The sequence below is a fragment of the Sarcophilus harrisii genome, chromosome 1 (genome assembly GCF_902635505.1).
Source record: "Sarcophilus harrisii chromosome 1, mSarHar1.11, whole genome shotgun sequence".
Taxonomy (NCBI): Eukaryota; Metazoa; Chordata; class Mammalia; order Dasyuromorphia; family Dasyuridae; genus Sarcophilus; species Sarcophilus harrisii.
The window spans coordinates 647847661-647868813 of NC_045426.1; the positions used below are offsets into that span (position 1 = coordinate 647847661).

General features: G+C 46.9%; 3 protein-coding genes across 7 annotated transcripts in view; 2 read left to right on the forward strand and 1 right to left on the reverse strand.

The window, feature by feature from the left end:
* CARM1 (coactivator associated arginine methyltransferase 1) overlaps positions 1-15776 on the forward strand; it is a 51255-nt gene extending 35479 nt beyond the window's left edge. Inside the window, exons 7-16 of one of the 2 annotated variants that reach the window (XM_031947547.1) lie at positions 7357-7447; positions 8077-8158; positions 8426-8511; positions 9154-9243; positions 10357-10494; positions 11858-11947; positions 12561-12673; positions 12985-13062; positions 13608-13676; positions 14076-15776. In XM_031947547.1, the coding sequence (XP_031803407.1) occupies positions 7357-7447; positions 8077-8158; positions 8426-8511; positions 9154-9243; positions 10357-10494; positions 11858-11947; positions 12561-12673; positions 12985-13062; positions 13608-13676; positions 14076-14212 (974 nt within the window). In that variant the 3' untranslated portion in view covers positions 14213-15776. The remainder of the gene's footprint in view (positions 1-7356; positions 7448-8076; positions 8159-8425; positions 8512-9153; positions 9244-10356; positions 10495-11857; positions 11948-12560; positions 12674-12984; positions 13063-13607; positions 13677-14075) is intronic. The other variant, XM_031947548.1, reaches the window with a different exon arrangement.
* Positions 15777-15872: 96 nt separating this feature from the next.
* Positions 15873-19450, reverse strand: YIPF2 (Yip1 domain family member 2). Of its 4 annotated transcripts, none has more exons than XM_031947550.1 (10): positions 19432-19450; positions 18759-18815; positions 17898-18043; positions 17734-17814; positions 17348-17435; positions 17094-17210; positions 16786-16952; positions 16521-16703; positions 16320-16434; positions 15873-16110 (listed from the first exon to the last, which is right to left on the reverse strand). In XM_031947550.1, exons 2-9 carry the CDS (start codon positions 18787-18789, stop codon positions 16330-16332), a joined length of 918 nt encoding a protein of 305 aa, XP_031803410.1. In that variant the 5' UTR covers positions 18790-18815; positions 19432-19450; the 3' UTR covers positions 15873-16110; positions 16320-16329. The 4 variants fall into 4 exon arrangements, with proteins under 4 accessions (XP_031803410.1, XP_031803409.1, XP_012397351.1 ...); XM_031947549.1 differs by lacking the exon at positions 19432-19450 and adding an exon at positions 19027-19118; XM_012541897.3 differs by lacking the exon at positions 19432-19450 and adding an exon at positions 18999-19100.
* Positions 19114-20842, forward strand: TIMM29 (translocase of inner mitochondrial membrane 29). Its single transcript, XM_031947551.1, has 2 exons — positions 19114-19367; positions 19471-20842. The coding sequence occupies exons 1-2, from the start codon at positions 19238-19240 to the stop codon at positions 20148-20150; spliced, it is 810 nt and encodes a 269-aa protein (XP_031803411.1). The 5' UTR covers positions 19114-19237; the 3' UTR covers positions 20151-20842.
* Positions 20843-21153: the final 311 nt, after the last annotated feature.

Here is a 21153-nt window from a genome sequence, read left to right on the forward strand (position 1 = left end):
GGGGAGAATTAGTTTCTTTCTTCACTTTTGAAGAATGAAATGATCATTTCCTGAAACTACAAAGTCATTAGCTTCTCTGCTTGGGGCAGGGATAAATTCCTGTAGTAGCTTTCCAGATTGTTTCCCCAGACAACAGATCTCTTTTTCTCTTTATTCATCTTTGAATAAAGGGATTGATAGATTCCCTTTATTGGGAATGTCATTTGAACCAGATGATGCCCGAGAGGCCTCAAATCAAAGGTTCATTCAGGCTAAAGAAATGAGGCAAGCAGCAGCCAGCCCAGAAGCAGATTTGAGTTCTCGTTGCCATTTGCTCTTAGGAAATCCATTTGGATTTCATTGGGTGCAATTGAACAGGAGGCTCATTGAGTTGTTGGGCCTCTTGCTCTAAGCGAGGAGATGTTCTTTCACTCTGTGAGCAGCGTGCCTTTCTGGAGCTCCACAGGCAAAAACCACGGGAATCCTGGGAGCAGCCTGCTGGAACTGACCTCAGCTGCCCTCTCCTGGCGGGTCCTCCGCCTCTTCAGCCAAGCGGGTTTTTGCTGGGAAGAGGTGCCCTCTGCTGTTGTGAGAGGAACAAGTAGGGGAAGCCTATTGGTGAGAAGTGATACTAATCCCTTCTGTGATTGTGTGGGTGAACGATTATGTGTGCAGTTAACAGGATGTCAGCCTTCCCCAGTAGGACGTTTATGTCTATTTTGTACCAAGCCCAAGGAGGAGGAGAAGAATGGAAGCAACCATGTGGAAGGACATCCCCACTATGTTTTGAGCTGTCACCAGACAGCACATCTGAGAGGCTTTTGATGGAACAGAGGATTTTGCCATTCAGTGAATAGAAATGTTGTTTTCAACATTTTCAACATTCAGTGTTTCATGCTGTTCAGTCATTTCCCCTGGGAATTGGCACACTTCAGATGTCCATCTCTCCAAACATTTAAGTTCTTCATCAAAGTCATATTGCTCTCATTTGGACCCCACAGTAATCCCAGGCTGACCCTTTGTAAAAAGGGGAAGGAGGGCTTCTCATTTCTGGGTTAGAGAGGGGCAGGAAAGCCTTTCTATCTTTTGTTAGAATTTGATGTGGTTCAAGTCATAAGTTTGTGACTTTGCTGTTATATTTCAGTGGCTAGGAGGAAAGTCAGGCTCCTGACTGGAGGATGGGCAAGGGCATCTGAATGAAGCTGTGAGAGCAAGAGGGTTCCATTATGATTCCATGAGTAGAGTTGGTGTTACTGGCACCTTGTTCTCCCTTTCAGCCTTATGGACTGAGCTCACAATTCTTTAGTATCATTGTCCCTTAAATGTATACCCTGATGCACAGGATTGGCTCATTTTGAGCCCCCAGATCCTTCTCACACAATTTGGACTCCTGCTGCTTTCTAGCAATGTGAATTTTGTAAAATTGGGAAGCTCTATATAAAAGCTATTTTCATTCTTATTTTCAAGTGTAGAGAAAATTCCTCCCTTTGCTAATTGGAGCGATAGTTGGTAGCTTAGACTTGTGCCCACTGGTATTTCAGTTCTAGCTTCACCACTTGGACAACTACTTTTTGAGGCCAGTCATTGTTCCCAAAGTGTGGAATTCTCAGTCATTGCTAATTATCTTCAAGTCACTAGATATCAGAAAATCCATAGAATTGTTTTTGCTTGTTTGCTGAGGCAATTGGGGTTAAGTGACTTGCTCAGGGTCACCCAGCTAGGAAGTGTTAAATGTCTGAGATCAAATTTGAACTCAGGTCCTCCTGCCTTCAGTGCTAGTGCTCTATCCACTGCGCCAACTAGCAGCCCCAAACCCAGAGTTTTTACTTCTTTTGTGAATCAATGCATATAATACCTAAGTGGTCTGATTTTGAAGCAGGGCTTCTTAACTTGAGGTCCATGAAATTTTAACCATATATATCTGAATATATATATAACTGAACAGCATGAAATATATATATATATAATATCTTTTGGAGATAGTTAGATTTGGAGATAGTTAGTTGGTATAGTGGGTAGACCACCCGCCTTGAAGTCAGGAGAAGCTGTGTTCAAATCTGATTTCAGACACTTAACACTTTTTGGCTGTGTGACCTTGGACAAATCACTTAATCCCAATTGCCTCAGCAAAAAAAATATCTATTGATAATTATTTCAATATAATTGGGTTTCTTTGCAAGGCTATGTATTTTATTTTATACATTTAAACCTCATTTTGAAAAGAGATCCAGAATGCCAAAAGACAATCCTATGACTCAAAAATAAATAAATAAAGGTTAAGGCTATCTGATGTAAAGACTGATGAATTTTAAAGTGGAAGATGTCCCTGAGAACAGAGGTGGTATGTGTGGGCTGTTACGCTCTCTGCAGAATGATGGCCTCTTGTGCTTGGGATCTCACTGAGTTTGCTCATTCATAGGCAGTCTCTGCTTGAACAGCATCAGACCCTGATCAAAATTGAAAGGAGAGGTGAGCTTTCTTTGCCCTCTGTAACAACAGGCATTTCAGGAGGCCTACACATTGATTTGAGGCCATCTTGCCCCTCTGTCCACCCTTCCCAGGCTACAGAGTAATGTTAGGAGGCAGTGTCAGTCCACTGGCATTATGGGAGATGGGTAGGACTCTTGGGCTCTTGGCCAGTAGTGCCAGAAACACATGAGCCCATTTCCTTCTGTCCAGAACAGTAAAATTCAGCCTTCAAAATACTTGAAATACTAAAATAAGAGGAGTCAATAAAGCACCAGCTGTTATTTCTCTTTTCCTCCTAAACTAAAACCAAAAGAGGCTAGAGACAAATCTGTATCTCTCTTATGAGGAGCAAGAATAATTCCAGACTTGAGTAGGAAAGAGTGAGAGAGGCCCAGAACTTCTGTCTCATTTCCTTTTGCCCTTCCTGCTGCTTTGTTCATCCATCTTCCTCAATTCATCCGCAGTGAAACCTTGGAGCTGACAGGAAAGGGATAAAAGCGCTGATGCAGTCTCTTCCATGTTGCTTGTAAGAGATGATTATTTCAGCATGGCCTTTACCCGGTGGAGCTTTCCATAGAGATCACTTTATAGCAGAGGAAATGAGTGCATCTGTTTGTGGTGATGGTAGGAATTGATGACGAAAACATTTCCTATCACATACCATTATAACTGAGAATGTGGCATATCCAGAGAAAGAAAAGAGAATTGGGGCTGGAAATTGTGGGGAGCAGAGAAAGGGATTAGTGAATTAGGAACCCCAACCTAGAGGACCCAGAGACAGCCCTCATTCCCAGTAAGATAGAATCCTTTCCTGAGTGGATACTATGAGCCATGAGAGATTAGATAGGACTCCCACAGAATATTGCACATCTTGTCATATGTGATCCTTTTGTTTTTAGTTTTGTTTAACTATTTTTATTTACAAGTAAGGATTTATGGTTCAGATGATTGGGAAATTAGCTGTAGTGTAAAAAAATGAAAGCCATCAATTAAAACTTTAGAAAATAAAAAAGGCATCTTAGTGGGCACCATTGCCAAGTGGCACATTTGCACTGTTGAAACAGATGCTCAGGCTATAGGAGGAAGGAGTAGAGTGAAGCATGAGTTTCTAGAGCCTCTTCTAGCCTTGTATCTTCTTCTAGAGGAGAAAAGAACTGGGATGGAGATAGATTTTTTTCAAGTTTCCATTAAAGCTGTGTGATTGATGTTTTCTCTTTCCACTTGTTTACTGAGTCTTAAATATCCTTTTTGGGCCTCAAGATATATATGGTTGTCTTATGTACCCTTGGGTGGGAATCACTCAGTTATGTGATACTGACCCAGAGACATACAATGCACACTGGTCTAGAAATTGGGAACTAGGAAGAAGAGGAAGTCATATTGTGCTTTTGGTACAATTCTACAAAAGGAAGAGATGTTCAGAATCAGGAAGAAGCTTGTTTTAAAGTGATTAATAGTGCTTTAGAAATCATGGAAAATGCCAGCAGCAAATCTAGAATGAATCTGGGGTTTCCTTTGGAGACTTTGCCCAGGAAATGGTTAAAGACTTCCTCTCTCCCTCCAATCCACCCCTTCCCTCCCCCTTCTTCAAGAGATCCCAGTCCACCAGTCATGGGAAGGTCAAGCCTTGGGGTCAACATCTGGAAGCCAGGCCCCGGGTATGTTTTCTGCACAGGCTTTAGTTTATTGTTTTTTCAATAGGTGCACACATTCCTGCATGAGTGTGTGAGGCAGCACTTTAGTGTTTGATGTTTTCATTTTAGACGAGCTAGTCAAAATGGAGATTTAAATAAATCAAAATTTTAAAAAGTAAAACACATATACCATATCTACCCTACCTCCAACAACATAATTTATAACTTAAACCAGAAATTTGGCCATTATTTTTTCCTTATATTGCAAGGCTTCCTTTTTTTTTTCCCCAAATACATGCAAAGATAGTTAACTTGCCTTTGCCAAACCTTGTGTTTCAAATTCTCCCTCTCCTCCTCCCTATTTTCTCCCCAAGACAGCAAGCAATCCAATTAAACATGCAATCCAGTTAATATATACTTCTAATTCTTCTAAACATATTTCCATATTTATCATGTTTCCAAAAAAAAGTCAAATCAAAAGAGAAGAAAACACAAGAAAAGGGGGGAAAAGGTAAATAGACAATTTTTTTAAAGTGAAAATATTATATTTTGATTCATATTTGATCTCCATAGTTCTTTATCTGGATGTGGGTGACACTTTCCATCACAAGTCTTTTGGAATTGCCTTGAATCACCTCATTGTTGAAAAGAGCCAAATCCGTCACAGTTTGATCATCTCATAATTATCTTGTTACTATGTACAATGTTCTCTTGGTTCTATTCACTTTACTTAGGTGAATCAGTTCATTCAAGTCTTTTCAGGCCTTTCTGAAATCAGCCTGTTCTTATACAACAATAATATTCCATTATATTCACACATTATAACTTACTCAATCATTCCCCAACTAATGGAGATTCACTCAGTTTCCAGTTTCTTGCCATTACAAGAAGGGCTGCCACAAATATTTTTTCACATAAGAAAGAGTCCTTTTCTCTCTTGTATGATCTCTTTGGGATATAAACCCAGTAGAGACACTGCTGGATCAAAGGGTATGCACAGTTTGATAGTCCTTTGGGCATAGTTACAAATTGATTTTCAGAATGGTTAGACAAATTCACAATTTCACCAGCAATGCATTAGTGTTTCAGTTTTTCCACCTTCAACATTTACCTTTATCTTTTCTAAGAGGTCTGAAATGATACCTCAAGAGTTGTCTTAATTTGCATTTCTCTAATCAATAATGATTTAGAGCATTTTTTTTCATATGACTGAAAATGGAATTATTTTCATCATTTGAAAATTGCCTGCTCATATCCTTTGACTATCAATTGGGCAATCTTTATAAATTTGAGTCAGTTCTCTCTATATTTTAGAATTGAGGTCTTTATCAGAAAAATTGGATGTAAAATTTTCCCCTAGCTTTTTGCCTCCCATCTAATCTTGACTGCATTGGTTTTGTTTGTACAAAAACTTTTTAATTTAATGTAATCAAAATTACCCATTTTGCATCTCATAATGTTCTCTGATTATTCTTTGGCCATACCTTTCTTCTCTATTGATGTGAGAGGTAGACTATCGTTCTCATTTGCTTATAGTATCATCCTTTATGTCTTAATCATTTTGACCTTATCTTGGTATAGAGTGTTAGCTGTTGATCAATGCCTAGTTTCTGCCATACTATTTTCTGATTTTCTTAGCAAATTTTATCAAATAGTGAGTTCCTATTCCAGAAGTTGGAATCTTTGGGTTTATCAAATAATAGAGTACTATAATCATTATGAACCTAACTTACTCATTCCCCTGATCTACTACTGTATTTCTAAGTCAATACCAAATGGTTTTGATGACCGCCAAGTTATAGTTTTAGGTCTGGTACAGTTAGGCCACCTTCTTTTGCAGTTTTTTTATTTATTCCCTTGAAATTCTTGATCTTTTGTCTTTCCAGTTTTCTAACTCTACATAGTAATTTCTTGACAATTTGATTGGTATGGCACTGAAAAAGTAGACTAACCTATGTAGAATTTTCATTTTTATTTTGATAATTATATTTCAGTTTAACTAGTTTCCCCTGTAAACCTGTATTTTATTTTATGAAATTTAAAAATAGAATCTTTGGTAGTGGATAGAGCACCAGCCCTGAAGTCAGGAGGACCTGAATTCAAAATCTGTTCTCAGACATTTAACGGTTCCTAGCTGTGTGACCCTGGGCAAGTCACCTAACCCCAATTGTCTCAGCAAAAAAAAAAAAAATAGATATATATGATCTTGACAAGGGGCCATAGTCTTCATCCGACTGACTGCCAAGCAGGTCTATGATCCACAAAAAACATTTAAGAATTGCTACCCCTAGAGGGAAGTCCAAGAATGAAGGGCTAATTTAAGGGCAACTTACTGTTTTCATTAGGGTTAGTGATCTGACCAAGGTAACTTTGCAGATTGGCACATCTAAACAGCAGTAGCTACTGGTTTGCTTGTTGATGCTGCTGTCTTGAGGCAGCTCAATTTATTGGCCAGGGCTGGACTCTAGGAACATGTAGTCCTTTCTTTCATCTGTTTCTGTCTTGGGTGGTATGAAACATTAGCATTTGAAGTTCAGATTGATCACTAAGGAAGTGTTATTTTTTACCATGATATAATTATTCCATAGTCATTTTCTAATAATGATAGTATTTCAAATGTTGAGTCACTCATATTGTATAGAAATAAAACTCATCTCTCACAGTTTCTGACTGCTAAGCACACAAAACAGGGCCCCAAGATGGGGAGTGGGCAGAGACTAATGAAGGAGAAGGCCTTCTCTTTTGGATTGCCAGGTCTATTAAAGATTGTGTCCCAGATTAAAGAGAATCTTTTCCTTGGTACTGCCTCCTAAAAAAAAAGAGTCCTTTCTCTTAAGGCAGATTTCCCTCTAGATGGAAAGCTATCTATAGCATCTTCATATAATGGTAAACTTAGTTCCCTTCTCCTCCAAGGGTGTTTATTCTAAAATTTTATTAGCCTTTATCTACTGTTTTCTGTGCATCTCATGTAACTGATAGCACTTCCAATCACTTCCTCCACCTTGCTTAGGTACTGTCCATTTTGGGCAACTTGTTCTCTCATACTGGCCACATGATTGAGGTTCTGGTTCTGACTATACTGCTCAGGGAAGTCCAGCTGACACTGTCCATCAAGATTCCTTTGCTCTGACCCAAGGAATGCAAACCCTAAGGTTCTTTCATTCCCTAGGCAATTATCAAGAACCTTTCTGGAGTTAATGGCCCTAATGTTCCTAATGTTAGACTTTGCTCTCTCTCATTTCTTCCCTCCTCTCCCCTGCCATTCTATGCCCAGGAAATATGTTTCCAACCATTGGGGATGTTCATCTCGCCCCATTCACAGATGAGCAGCTCTACATGGAACAGTTTACCAAGGCCAATTTCTGGTGAGTTCTTTCCCTTCTCTGTGAGCTTTGCCCTGATGGCTCCCTGAAGCCATGGTCAGAGCCACAGAGCTTGATAACTGCATGCATGCAAGAAAGTCTAGCCTAGCTTATACTCAAACTTTGGGGATTCTCGGACATGGTGGTTTTCTGTTTCCCATGCAGAGCTGGCCTTGCTTTCTAGGGTACTATTTATTTTTGGACTCTTGGGCCCTGTGGATGGGTTGGATTAGGTGACCTCTAAGGGCCTTTGTGCCTTAATACTATACCTCTAATGAAGGTTTTTATCATCTGCTAGTATAGGCTGGCAAAGAGCAGCTCTCCTTTTTCCATCTCATTCCTCCCATTCCCACTTATTTCTATCCTGCCTGCCTTCTTTATTTCTCTCAGGAAAAGCTCTGCCCTCCACCTGAAAAATATTATCCTTGGGATTGGCCTCTACTAGTTTGATGCCTATAATAATGTCTTCTTTCCTGTATATGTGACAAACACTTTTCAAATTATCCCATCCTCTGATCCGTTAAAAACTTAGTCTTAGAAGCATGATTTCTAGAGGACAGGCCAAGTCCTCACTGGACACAGGTTGGTCAGCTGTTCCTTGGTGGGGGTGGGCCTCTTTCCTCTCTCTTTAGGTATCAGCCGTCTTTTCATGGAGTTGACTTGTCGGCACTTAGAGGAGCGGCAGTAGATGAGTATTTCAGACAGCCGGTTGTGGTGAGTGTCCTGGCACCCCTCCAGCCTTTGGGGCACTGGGGGAACGGGAGGTCTGCATGGAAGCTTCGTTCATTGGTTTCCTGCTGTAGCCATGATTCTCATCAGGGCTTGTCAGACTGAATTTTTCATGGCAACTCATGGCACCAAAACTCCACTTTATGGTCACATTTACATGGCTGGGCCTTCAGTGCTTCCATTAAGTAGCCTAATCCTGCCTTCTCTTTTGTCTTCTAGAACCCAGTTAACTAAGTTCTCTCTTTCTCCTAGGACACATTTGATATCAGAATTTTAATGGCTAAGTCTGTAAAGTATACAGTGAATTTCTTAGAAGCCAAAGAAGGCGATTTGCACAGGTAATATTTCCTTTTGGCCTCCTTTGGATTGCGGGCTGGAGGGAGTAGACGTGAGTTAGAGCCACAAGGCTGGAAACCCATGTGGTACCTGTGCAGAACAGATGGGACCTTGTATGTCCTCCTGAGACCTTTTATCCACACCAAGTTTCTTTGAAAAGCATTGTTCCAACTTCTTGGAAAAGCAGGAGAGGGTGGGTCCTCTTCTCACATTGCTACTGGAGTTGTCTTAATTCCCATCAAGAGTTACTCAATAGATTAAGGCACAATTTTAGCCTAAAATTAATCCCTTTTCAGTGTCTAATACTTTAATTTTCTCCTGGCTTCTTCTCTTTGCTATCTCCAGAGACATAGGGGAAATTGGGACTGGAGGAAAACTGGGAAATAGATGCAGCATTCTAGACTTGTAGCTCTTCACTTTACTGGGTTAAGAGTCATTAGGAATGCACATTTAGTTAAAGGAGATGGTGTTAGTTAGCCCAAGCCATCTTCTGAGGGCCACACAAACCTCCTTGGTTGCTGCCAAGGCTGTCTTGTCCATCCCTCTACCCTGTAACCATCATGTGGAGATCTTGGAGCTTATCTGCCCCTTCCCTTGCCAGCCTTGCCTCTGTATTAACAACTTTATTTTACTGTGCTTTCCAGGATAGAAATCCCATTCAAGTTCCACATGCTGCACTCAGGGCTTGTCCATGGCTTGGCTTTCTGGTTTGATGTAGCCTTCATTGGTTCAATGTAAGTGATGGGGGAAATGTACAAAGAATTGGGGTTCCCAACAGAGGGAGTATGGGGTTTATAGAACAGATGCCATTTCCAACTTCCTGCTGTTTGCTGAGTTCCTTTGCATGTCCACCTTCAGTTATCTTGTCTCTGTGTATATACATAATTGGGGTGCCTTTGCCCCCATTTTGGCCACCCCTGAACCTCAGACAAACCACAGAGGAGGCTGTTGTAGTCCCAGGGAAAATAGTTGGGGGGACTCTTAAGGGAAAACCAAGACTTCTCAGTTCCCTGACCTGCCTTTTCTGCCTTTTTATTCTCCAATGTGGAGTTCTCTTTAGTAATTTCCTAGTGCCTGGAGCCTATAGCTGCTTGTTAAGTGTGTGTGCTCCCATTTGTGTGATTGTGTGTGCTCAGAGATATGGGGCTAAGACAACTGGAAGGATGCCTGACAGCTCCTTTTGTGTTCTTCCTCCAGTATTGTCTCAGGCTGAGAAATTTCTCTCCATCTTCCTCAGCCTGGCGTCTGGTAGTAGATGGCCCTTGGCGGTTCATCTGAGAATTTCATTCCAGCCCAGACTCTTCCGTTCCTGAGCCTCCTGGCTGATCAGGAGGCTCTCAGCTATAAGAGATGCCCTTTCACCATCTGTTCCCACAGGCCCTCTTGGCCATATTCCCAGTTTGTCTTTGCCAAAACATGATGGTGACTCAGCTTCTGGAGAGATGAAGCAGCGCTTTCAGAGAGGGGGTGGTGGCTGGCTCTCTGAGAGTTAGGGGCTGCTTTAGCTCTTGGGCCTTCTTAACCTTTTGTGTGACATGGTCCATTTGGCAGTCTCATGTAGTAACCCATCAGTCACTTCTCAGAATTATGTTTTGAAAACATCATTGAAAGAAATAGTAAATTAGTAAGTCATTAGTGAAAATATAAAGATGCAGGTTTGTTTTGTTTGTTTTCTATTCAAGTTGATAGACTGATTTTCCAGTTTTACAAATGGAAGACTTGAGTTTCTCTCCATTCCTTCAAATGTACTAATGGTCCCTCAGTCTTTAGGCACACAGTGTGCAGGATCTGGGGGAATGAGTGGTACCCACCGCCCTCAGCATCCCCTGTCTCCTTCTCACCAACAGAATGACAGTGTGGCTGTCCACAGCACCCACGGAGCCTCTGACTCACTGGTACCAAGTTCGGTGTTTGTTTCAGTCGCCGCTCTTTGCAAAGGCCGGGGACACGCTCTCAGGGACATGTCTGCTCATCGCAAACAAGAGGTGGGCTCTGTGGGATCTGTGGGAGAGGAGGGGAGTCTGCTCTGGAGGCTGTTTGAAGGAGTGAGAAATGCTTCCCAAGCCATGGCAGTCAGCCACAAATGATGCCTTTCTCATTGGCATCCCTAATTTCAGACGTTCCACATGTGACCTGTGGCACACATCCCCACAGATCTTCTCATCTAGACCAAGAACTCCCAGCTTTTTCATCTCCTCCTCAAAGAGCAGTCTTCCTTGCCAGTGTCTTGTCCCTAAACAGTTAATCCTCTCCAATTTCTAAACCAAGTGATGGGGAGTCTTAATCCCTAGCATCAGGGCCAGTTCACACCTTCCATTCCTATCTCCAATCCAGAGTGACATACACTATTGGCCTTCCTCACAGCACTCTCAAGGAACTGCTGATGCTGGGAGGAAGCTAGGCTAAACGAGCCCTGCCTGGGTCTCAGAAAGAGTAGCTCTGGGAAAATTCTGATTTTCCCCTAACTGTCTCAGGGATAGCTTATAGTTAGCAAGAGCCCTGGACTTGGGGTCAGGAAGCCCTAAGTCTGAATCCTGCCTCAGGCCTTCTGGACTTAGGCATCCGTGGGACAGTTACTTTTGCTCCTCTTGGCTAAAGTTTTTTCATATGAAATGGGAGTGATAACAGAATTTAGCTTATGGGCATGAGGATCCAGTGGGATAACATGTAAAGCTCTTTGCTACCTTTAAAGTGCTATAAGAAGTGCTAACTATTAGTTTTTAATGAGGCTAATAAATTATTATTGGCATCATTTCTTCCATGTGTTGGTGAAGTGTGAGTCTCCTAATAACAGATTCTCCTAATAATAAATCAGTTTAACATCTTTGGTTTAACCTGCCTTCCTCTGGACCAGCCAGAGCCTATTCTCAGACTTGTCCTGCTGTCCAGCAGCTTTGTATAGAAAGGAAGAGAGTTATTTAGAAAATCATTCCCTTCCCCACTTGAGCCTTCTCAAAGGGAAAAAGCTGCCCAAGTGCTGTTAACCCTAGGCTTTCTAGGGCTTTTATATTTTCACTAGGGCAGACTTGTCAGAGGATTGGCTTGTCTAGTGGGACTCACCTGAGGCTTTACTACTTCCAGAACCCACTTACCCCCTCAGCCATCCCTCTGCTCCCCTAGATCATGGCCTCTGTGTAGATTCACAATCCCTGGAAGAAAGATTCTTTAAATGCCTGGGAGGAATTCTAGAATGCGACATGTATAGGTTTTCCTTCTCTAGAAATCCTGCATGCTATGAGTTGTGGTATCCTGGAAGATGGCCAGAAGGAAGAGCAGTTTAGCCTTAAGCTTCCCAGTTTTAGGAAGCCAAGACTGAGCCTCTGAACCTGCTGTCCCTTCTTTTTGCAGACAGAGCTACGACATCAGTATTGTGGCCCAGGTGGATCAGACGGGTTCCAAATCCAGTAACCTCCTGGACCTGAAAAACCCTTTCTTTAGGTAGGTCGGTTTAGAGACCTTGGCTCTCTTGCTGTGAATGCAAAGAACCTCATCAGATCTCTGAGCCAGGAGGGTCCCAAGAAGCCATCTTGGTGTACTTGCACTGGAGCTGTTATCCCTTCCTCCCCAGCATTCCCAATTGGTGGTCATCTGGCCTCTGCTTGAGGACCTGGAACCAAGGAGGGTTCACAGTACCTCCTTCCCGCAAGCATCCTGCCTGCTCATCAGAGAGCTCAAACCATTCACAAGTTGCTCTTTTGCCGAGTTCATATTGCCTCTATAACTTATTTGTCTTATCTTCTATACATTAACCCCTAAGCTAAATGTTATTAATTCCTTCAATCAGTCCTCTTCAGAGATTCCATCCTGATTATCCTCCTAGCCCCAAACAGTTAACTCCTTCCTATTCCCTTTTGCAGAGGCATAGAACCTCTAGTCCCTGATCTTACCAATTTTTTATCCCTCACTTTTATGCAATACCCAGTCCCTTCTCAGGACACACCTGTGAGCTACTTGGGAGTTAGGGGGACAGTGACCTGGTCTGCTCTGCTGACCTCCTCAACTGTTCAGAGCCCCAAGAAGGAGCTTGTGTAACTGCTCATTTTTCTGCCAGATATACAGGTACGACGCCGTCTCCTCCACCTGGCTCTCACTACACATCTCCGTCTGAGAACATGTGGAACACAGGTGGCGCCTACAATCTGAGCAGCGGGATGGCCGTGGCTGGTAAAGCTTTCCCATTTCCTCCTGTCTCTAGCTCCAGTCCTTTACTGAGCTGGAACCCCCTCAAGGGGTTCATACCATTTTTAAAGAATGCACACTTGTGTCTATGCTGAGAGAGGGAAGGAGGGAGAGAGAGATAGACAGACAGTAGAATGTGGGTGAGGAGGCATGGATAGACTCCCAAGAGCCTTTTTCAGGGTTAATGAGAACCAGACTTCCTGGGAGTTCTTAGCCTTTGGGCCAGATGCCTTAGGAAAAGCTATTATGACGGTCTCTTCCAGACAGACTGACACATTTTCTCCTCGTCTCTGCAGGGATGCCAACGGCCTACGACCTGAGCAGTGTTATCACTGGTGGAGCCAGTGTCAGCCACAACAACCTTATCCCTTTAGGTGCGTGTCCCTCTTGGGGGTGGGGAATCCCCCTGAGACTAAGGATTTGACCAAGGGGACATGTGGATCACACCTTGGGGTGGTGCCTCAGTCAGAAAAGCAGGGTGGACCAGGCGTTTTCTCTGGGAAGGAGCCAGTGGCACCTACCAAGCAATGGATGGGACGTGGGGCCTGTCGCCAGCCTCTCCTTCCTCCGTGGGCCCTTCCCACTGGTGTCTACAGCTCTCTTGCTCTGCTGTCTCCTGTGTTGTGCCCGTCTCTTTGTATTCTCCTCCCAGAGGCCGCTGAGCAGTGTGAGGAGGGGTGTCTTTGAGTGTGTACCCTTGTGTGTGTGACTCCCCAAGATCAACCCAGCCTTTGTCAGCCTGGAGCCCTCGGTCCCCTCGGAGCCCCTACTCAGTCCTAGGCCCCCTGCTGGGCACCTTGGGGTACTTTCTCAGGCCAGGAATGAGGCCCCATGCCCAGGGCTGGCTGAGACAGTCCTGACCAGAGCCCCCAGCCAAGGTGCTGACGGCCTCTCCCTTTCCTTCCCTCTCCCTGCGCAGCCAACACTGGGATTGTCAATCACACCCACTCCCGGATGGGCTCCATTATGAGCACAGGGATTGTCCAAGGTAATGTGGCAGTGCCCAGGCAGGCAGGGAGTGTGTGTGTGTCCCGCCTCCCCTCCCACCCCCAGGGCCTCGACTGGCTGATGCTTGAGCTCTTGTCTTCTTGGGCAGACCCCTGAGCCCATCCTCTCCCTCTGCTTCTCTCTTCCCCAGCCTTAACCTTTGCTCTCTGGTGGGAGAGGGGGGATGTCACCAAGCTCAGAGGTGGGGGTGGGTTCTGTTATGGAGAAGTGCCTCGGGGATAAGCCCTGCAGCCCCTCCCCTCCTGGGTTTCTGAGCCACATGGCCTCCAAACCTAGGCCAAGGAGAGAGATCAGCTTCCAGGGGTGGGGGAGGAGGACAGCTGTGGAGGGCACCCCGCTGGCCTTGAATGACCTGGGTCTTGTCTTCCCTCTTCTCCAGGCTCCTCCAGTGGCCAGAGTGGAGGTGGCTCCAGCACTCACTACCCAGTCAACAGCCAGTTCACCATGGGGGGCCCTGCCATCTCCATGGCCTCCCCTATGTCCATCACCACCAACACAATGCATTATGGGAGCTAAAAGTCCACCTCTGATCTGAACTGACCACACCAGGAAACCAAATGAAGATTTCCCCTTCCTCCCACTTTGGTGGACTGTGCCCTCTCCCTAACCCCTGCCCTAATAGGGCAGTTTTTACCCTTGTACCATAGAAACAAACACCCAGTCAGCTCCTTCTTTGACATGGGGACTTGTACACTTTTTTTATGAAATATTGACACCTCTGCGTCTTGGCCCTGGCTGAGGCCCTGAGTGAGCAGGCGAGCGAGCGTCGCTGTATTTTACAAATTTTACAAGAGATCATGTAGTCGGAGCCATTGCTCCTTCCTACCCCATCTACCCTTGGTTTGGCATCTTCCATAACAGCTGTGTGTGGGGAGCCAGACTTTGGGGCACAGACCAGTGGCCTGTGGGGGGCTGTGCTGAGTGTTGAGGGTTGGGGGGAGGCATAGCCCCAGAAGTCTCATCACCTTTGCCTTTTTCCCTTTAGTCAGAGATCAACCATGTGACCAGCTGCAGGGACTAGTAAAACTGCCCCTCTAGCCTTACAGTGTCTCCCCAGGCAGCTCCCCCCCTTTGGATGAGGGGGAGGGCAAAGGTGGGGCTGTAGGGGGGTAGCAGGTGGGGTTCCTCCTGCATCTCTGGGTCCTTGGACAGGATCAGCGTGTGACATGCTGCTTTTTTTAATTTTATTTTTTTACAAAAATAACCAGTGTCAATCCACAGACTCCAGAGGCCAGGCTGGCCTGGCCCAAGCATGAGCCAGCTGCCCCTGCTGATGGACTCCGAAGATCATGGGGAAAGGGGTGGGGGATAAGGGCCAGGGGTAGCAAGAAAGCCCCTGCTTCTGGCATGGCTGGCTAGCAATGTGCCCAGTCCGACAAAGGCCTCTGCACTCGATTGGGCAAGCTGTGGCCCCAGGCCCAGATAGCCTTGCTTCTCTGGGGAAGTCTGTGACCCCAGCACCAAAGGGTTCACCTCACACTTGAATGTACACACCAGCCCGTGGCTGTCAGAAGCAGCCTTTTCCTTCTCCCCTCCCAGCTCTGAGTGAACCATCACATCTTGCTGCTCTCCTGTCACCTGTGACCCCAGAAGACCTTAGACAATTGTTCTTCCCTCCCTCTCTATCCCTCCCTCCCTAAGAGAACAGGAGGGGACTGAGGCTTTGGCCAGTACTACCCATTCTGGGTTAGGGGTGGGGGGGGTGGGGGTATATTAAGTCAGTACTGGCAGAAACAATCTAGATTTCTTATGAAAGACCCTGTTTTTCTTTGTAGTTCTCATTAGGCCTGTGTATTCCCTGTATCTTAGCATAGCCTCCAATCCTAAAAGTGTGTCATTTTTGTCCCTCCCATGGGTGCCTGGGAAGGGACCTTGCAGGGATTCCTTCTTGGGAAATAAAAACAGAAACAAGTGTTGTATCACAGGCAGTTTTCTTCAACTCTAGCCTGCCCAGGTGCTTAGCCCCCACTAATAGGACAGAATGGAGCCCCCTGAAGCAGGAGGGCCTGCAAACTCACTGACTGCTCCCTCCCTTCTGCCCCATTTCAGTATGTAAGAGAATAAATCAATTTTACCCTAGTAGCTTTTCTGTCCACTGGTTTCTCACAAATGGAGGTGCCCAGTATGCCCATAATTCCAGTAGGCCCTCTGAAGGACTAGAAACCTCATACACAGGTGAGGAGAAGTTCCATGTTTATATAGTCTCTTTAAATCACCTTTGCATAAAAAATAAACTTTTTGATTTGTAAGAAATGTCTTCAAACCAGCAGAATGAACACAATGACTCAGCACCGGATGGTTCCTTCCATCAGTGGAGATCACCTGATGACCACTTGGCAGGGAGACCCTGTTCTGGTGTTTTCTTTCTCCCCCAGGATGACTAATGGTATCGGTCTGTCAGCTTCCCCCAGGTGCTTAAGAAAAAAAAAAAGTAGAAACTAAGTGAAAGGATCCCAAATTATGTTTCTACAAACCTTTTGCTCTTTGAGCAAAGATTCCCTATTAAATGGGGTAAGAAACCAATCTCTCAAGGAAAGCCACTTGTGAAGCTTGCCGTCCCTCCCCCGGGGAGGGGTGGCTTTGGGGACTACTACTCTCCTCATATCCCCGCTATTCTGCTTACCTCTATTCCTTTAGGAGGCTGCAGAAGTCCTAGAGGAGCCAGGTGCTGTGGCCTGGTGCAGTGGGGCTTGGGTCACAGGAACGGACCTTGAAGGCAGGGACTGGAAAAAATATATCTAAAGCAAGAAGTCTTGAGTCAGTGTCGAGGCTACAGGCCATCCCAGCTTGCCCATTCCTCTATACCCTGGACAGCTGATACTACCTTGCAGCCGATGGCCAGGAGGGCATGGAGGGCAACCATGACTGTAAGCAGCACTGCCGATACTACCTTGGTGTCTGAACGGACAAGAGGCCAGAAGGTGAGCAAGAGCACAGCCCCCGAAAGGGACACAGCCAAGACCCCAAAAAACCACTGAAGGCCTGAGATGGGGATGAGCCATAAGACCTGAGAGATAGAGAGGGGGAGGCTGCAGATTTCTGTCAGTATTCACTACCTCAGCCCAACCTAGCTCCCAAGCTTTCCTCACCACAGTGGGGATGTAGATGAAGAGGGAATATCCATAGACACACACAGTCTCCAGAAAGGTATAGCAGCCAACACGTTCTCTGACCCCCTTGCGCCACTGCAGGAAGCCCCATAGTGCTGCTGGTACCAGCCACGCATAGCAGTAAATGGTGATCCCTGCAACAGTAACTGGGAGAGAAAGCACAAACTTTAGCTGCCTAGTGCCAAGAAGCTCTCTAGTGTCCTGCACAGCTCATTCTTCTGCGTGTGTGTGCAGGACAGGCCCAGAGTCTGCTCCCACCTTGATAGGAATCCTCAAGGATTGCTCACCTTTATGAAACTGGGGGCTATAAGAAAAGGAAGACTGACTCCAGCTCTGCAGCAGGGTGGACAGATTGCTACTCACAGCCAATGTGAAGGCCAGGGTAGCACATATCCAGAAAGGCCCTAGGAAAGGAGTGGAAAGAAAGTGCAAGATGTTGATCAGATCCCTGAGAACTATATTGCCCTCTTGCCCTACAGAACTCCATCTTGCCCCCAATTTTCTCTCGGACTCGGCTAGCAAAATAAAAACCTACCCTTACCATATAGGTCTGGATGATGCCGAAGACAGTGTTTCACAAAGTTCTGCCTAGGTGCTGGCAACAGTGAACTTTTAATCCTTTCCAGCACCTAGGATGGAAAGGGGAGTACTCAACCAAACACCAAACTCCCTACTTCACCTAGTTTCACCAGAGGGGATCTGGATATACTATTTGTATATCATGATAACATCAAGAAAAAGAAAATGGGGAAGGGGAGGGAGTAGGAAGGAAAGCTCACTTTCAGCTTTGTGGATCAGGAAAAGACGGCCCCTTAAGGCAAGTGCACAAATACCAAGAGGCTTAGCCAGAACTAAGGCTCTCCCAAGGCCTATAAGTGGGGGGCTTACAGCTTCCCACCTTAAGTCAAAATTAGCCTGGACCCTCACCTGATATGTGTCTACATCAAAGAAAGACTGGTGGTAGCTGAAAGTCCAGAACTTTGGAGATTGTTTCTCACCCCCAAGCAGCTGTAAGAGAAATGGTCCAAGGCATGTTTGTTCCCTGTAGACTCCCAGCAGGGTGAGAGGTAGTTTGGAGGGTCCAAGCTTACCTGAGTCTGATCATTCTCTACTAATTCTCCATCTTCTTGGTCCTCCTTGTCCACAGCTAGGCTCACATGGCCCTGCAATTCCTCCAGGCTGGAGATGGCAGCAGCCCCAGGTGTCTCGGCCAGCTGGTCAGTAGCCACTTCAAATTCTGTAGATGTGACCAGCCATCCCCCACACACACTCCAAACTCAAGAGCCGGGCATTAGTAGACCCCCACACACACACACTCCCTGCCCCAGCCATCCATTAATCCCTTCCCTTTGGATTGTCAGTTTGCCTCCCTCTCCCCTGCATTCAGCCCTAGCAACCAGGGGAGTTGGGGGGATAAAAGTGAAGCCTGTCAGACAGTGCTAGGGGGGAAGGTCCATGCAGAACATGAGCATCGTCTAGCTGGCAATGTGGATGAAGCGCTGAGACTCGAGTCAAGAAGACCCGAGTTCAAATTCAGCCTCAGACACTAGCTCTGTCACCCTGGGCAAGTCACTTATAACCCCTGCCTCAGTTTCCTCATCTGTAAAATAGGGGTATTAATAGCACCTACCTCCCACGGTTGTGAGAATCAAATGGAACAATTTTAAAGAGCTTAGCAAGGAAGCTGACATAGACGAGGTTCTGGTTATAGGTTAACTATTATACTAATAGTACAGGAAGTTTGGGTCCCAAGAGGGAGTTTGGAGTCATGGGCTCTGGGGATTGAACAAAGTGAAAAGGTCCTTGTGGGGAGGTAGGAGCACGGGGAGGTGCGGGGCTCTGGAGTTTCTGGGGAGGTTCAGGTAGAGAAGTCGGAGTCCCGAGTATGGGAGCTAGAGGTGGGGGCCCCGGGGCCCCAGTACTGGTGAGAAGGGAGTAGTTTCTTCACTCACCATGGAAGGTGAGTTCTTGGGGCGCAGCCATGGCCAGCTCTCACCACATCTCCGGCCCTGCGGAGACAGCGTGGGGTCAGGCAGAGGAAACCCTCCTTCCCGGGGCTAAAGCTGCAGGAGGCGGCTCACTGGTCCATCTCTCCAGCTGTTGACCAGCTGCGTGGAACGCCGCCTCTGCGCCTGCGCCACCTAGATCCGGGTCGGACCCACTTAATCCGAAGGAGGGGAGAACAGGCTTACTTCTTGGCCTGCCCGCCCTCTTCCGCACCTTGTGGTCGTCCAGATGGTATAGCCCAGTGGCCAGACGCTAACACTCCTGTCACCTTTCGCCATACCCATATTGAGGTGAGCGCTTCACTTATTCCCTTCCGGTGGGGAACCATTTCCGGCAGCGCCTTCGCTCAAAAGAAGCGACGCTACAGTGTGAGGGTGAGGAGAATGTTTCCTTCCGGGCCGTCGGGGTAGTACAAAGCAGGAAGATGATGGGGACCGCCGGGCTGTGGAGGAGAGTCTACTCTAGCGGCGCTGCCGCCGCCGCCGCCGTGGAAGGAGGAGAGGGAGCGGCCTCCACCAGGGCGGTAGCCAAGCGGGGTGTATGGGAGCGGCTAGGTGAGTAGCGGCCGGGCCCGGGGGGGCGGGGAGGGGGGGGGGAGTCCGAGGCTGAAGGACGAACCTGCCATTCCCGGTGCTCATGCCACCTCTTGTCCCGCAGGCATCTGGGTCCGCGGGCTACTGCACGACTACGCTGAGGCGTGCACGGACGCGGCGGCGGCGGCGCGGGAGCGGCCCGTGCGGGCGGCGCTGTACGCGGGGCTGCTGGGTGGCGCGGCTGCCTGCGCCCTCCAGACTCCGGAGGAAGCGTCCTTTGAGGAAGCGCTGCTGGACGCATCCGGGACCCTGCTGCTTCTGGCGCCCGGCACCCGCAACCCCGGCTCGGAGGCGCATGTGCAGCGGCTGCTGTGGCTGCGGGGCCGGGGCCGGCTGCGGCACCTCAACCTGGGCCTGTGCTCACTGCTCTATGAGGCTCCCTACGACCCCGAGGCTAGTCTCTACCAGGCGCGCTGCCGCCACTTGCAGCCGCGCTGGGCCGACTTCCCAGGTCGCGTGCTGGACGTGGGCTTCCTGGGCCGCTGGTGGGTGCTGACCGCCAAGATGCGCGACTTCGACATCAACGACGACGAGTTCCGCCACCTGCCCCCGCACCTGCGCACGCTGGCCGAGCACCAGCTGCGCTCCGAGGCAAATGAGCGGCTCTTTGACGAGAAGTACCTGCCGGTGGTCCTCACGGAGGACCAGGTGGACCAGGCCCTGTGGGAGGAGCACGTCTTGCAGAAGGAGAAAAAGGACAGGCTGATGCTGAGCGAGGCCTCCCCCGAGGGAGCCGCGGGCTGAAGGCCCGCAGCCTAAGGCCGGCGTCTTCCTGCTCGGTGATGAAGGGAGGGAGCTTTAGCCAAATAAACTTTTTTCCTCTCCTCTCTCTCTCACATCTTTTTTCCTCCTTAAATGAAATTGGTAGGGTTTGATCCACCAGGTAAGTCTAGTTGCTTTGCTTTTCCGTAGGTACACTCCAGGTGCTCCTGCCTTTCCTGCCTGTCAGTTTGGAGGAAACCGGCTGCTGCGGCAGTAAAGGAAGGGGTCACACACAGACACTTCCTCTCCAGCTCCCAAACCTCCCTCTCATCTTAATCTTCCCATTGTCCGTAAGGCTCTTCCCATCCCCCTAGTCTCTTAGATGTGACCCGGTTGCCACCTTATACCTCGCCCCCTAAAGCCAGTCTGTTTCTACCAGCTTCTGTTCACTGACACTGCCACCTGGGCTGCCCAAACGCTGTTGCACCTCAGGAGGGCACTACTTCATAACCCTGCTGGTGCGGATCTAAACCTCTTACCTCCACCCTACCCCCAAACTCTTTTGAAGCCTTACTTTTAGGAACAAATACTTAACTCATTGTTTAGCTTTTAAAGCTTTACATAATCTGGCCCCTAACCATCTTTCTAAGTTTTCTACCCATGCTTGGAACTCTTTTCTCCATCTCGGTCTCCTGTCTCCTCTTGACTTCCTTCAGGTTCCAACTAAAATCCTACCTTCTCTAAAAAGCTTTCCATAATTCTTACTTGTCTATTGATTTTTGCCCAGCTTATCCTATATATGTGTCTTGTTTATGCCCAGTCATTGGCATGTTGTCACCTCCATTAGATTTTGAATTATTCTTGTCTTTCTCTGTATCTCAGCCCTTAACCCAGTGCCCAATACTACTTACTGACCAACTGTCACAGGTTATGTTGAGCTGATATTCATTCACCCAGTCAAGAAGCATTAATACCTGCTGTGTTAATAACACTCTGCTAAATGTTAAAGAATACAATCAAAGACAAAGACATGTTTTCAAGGAGT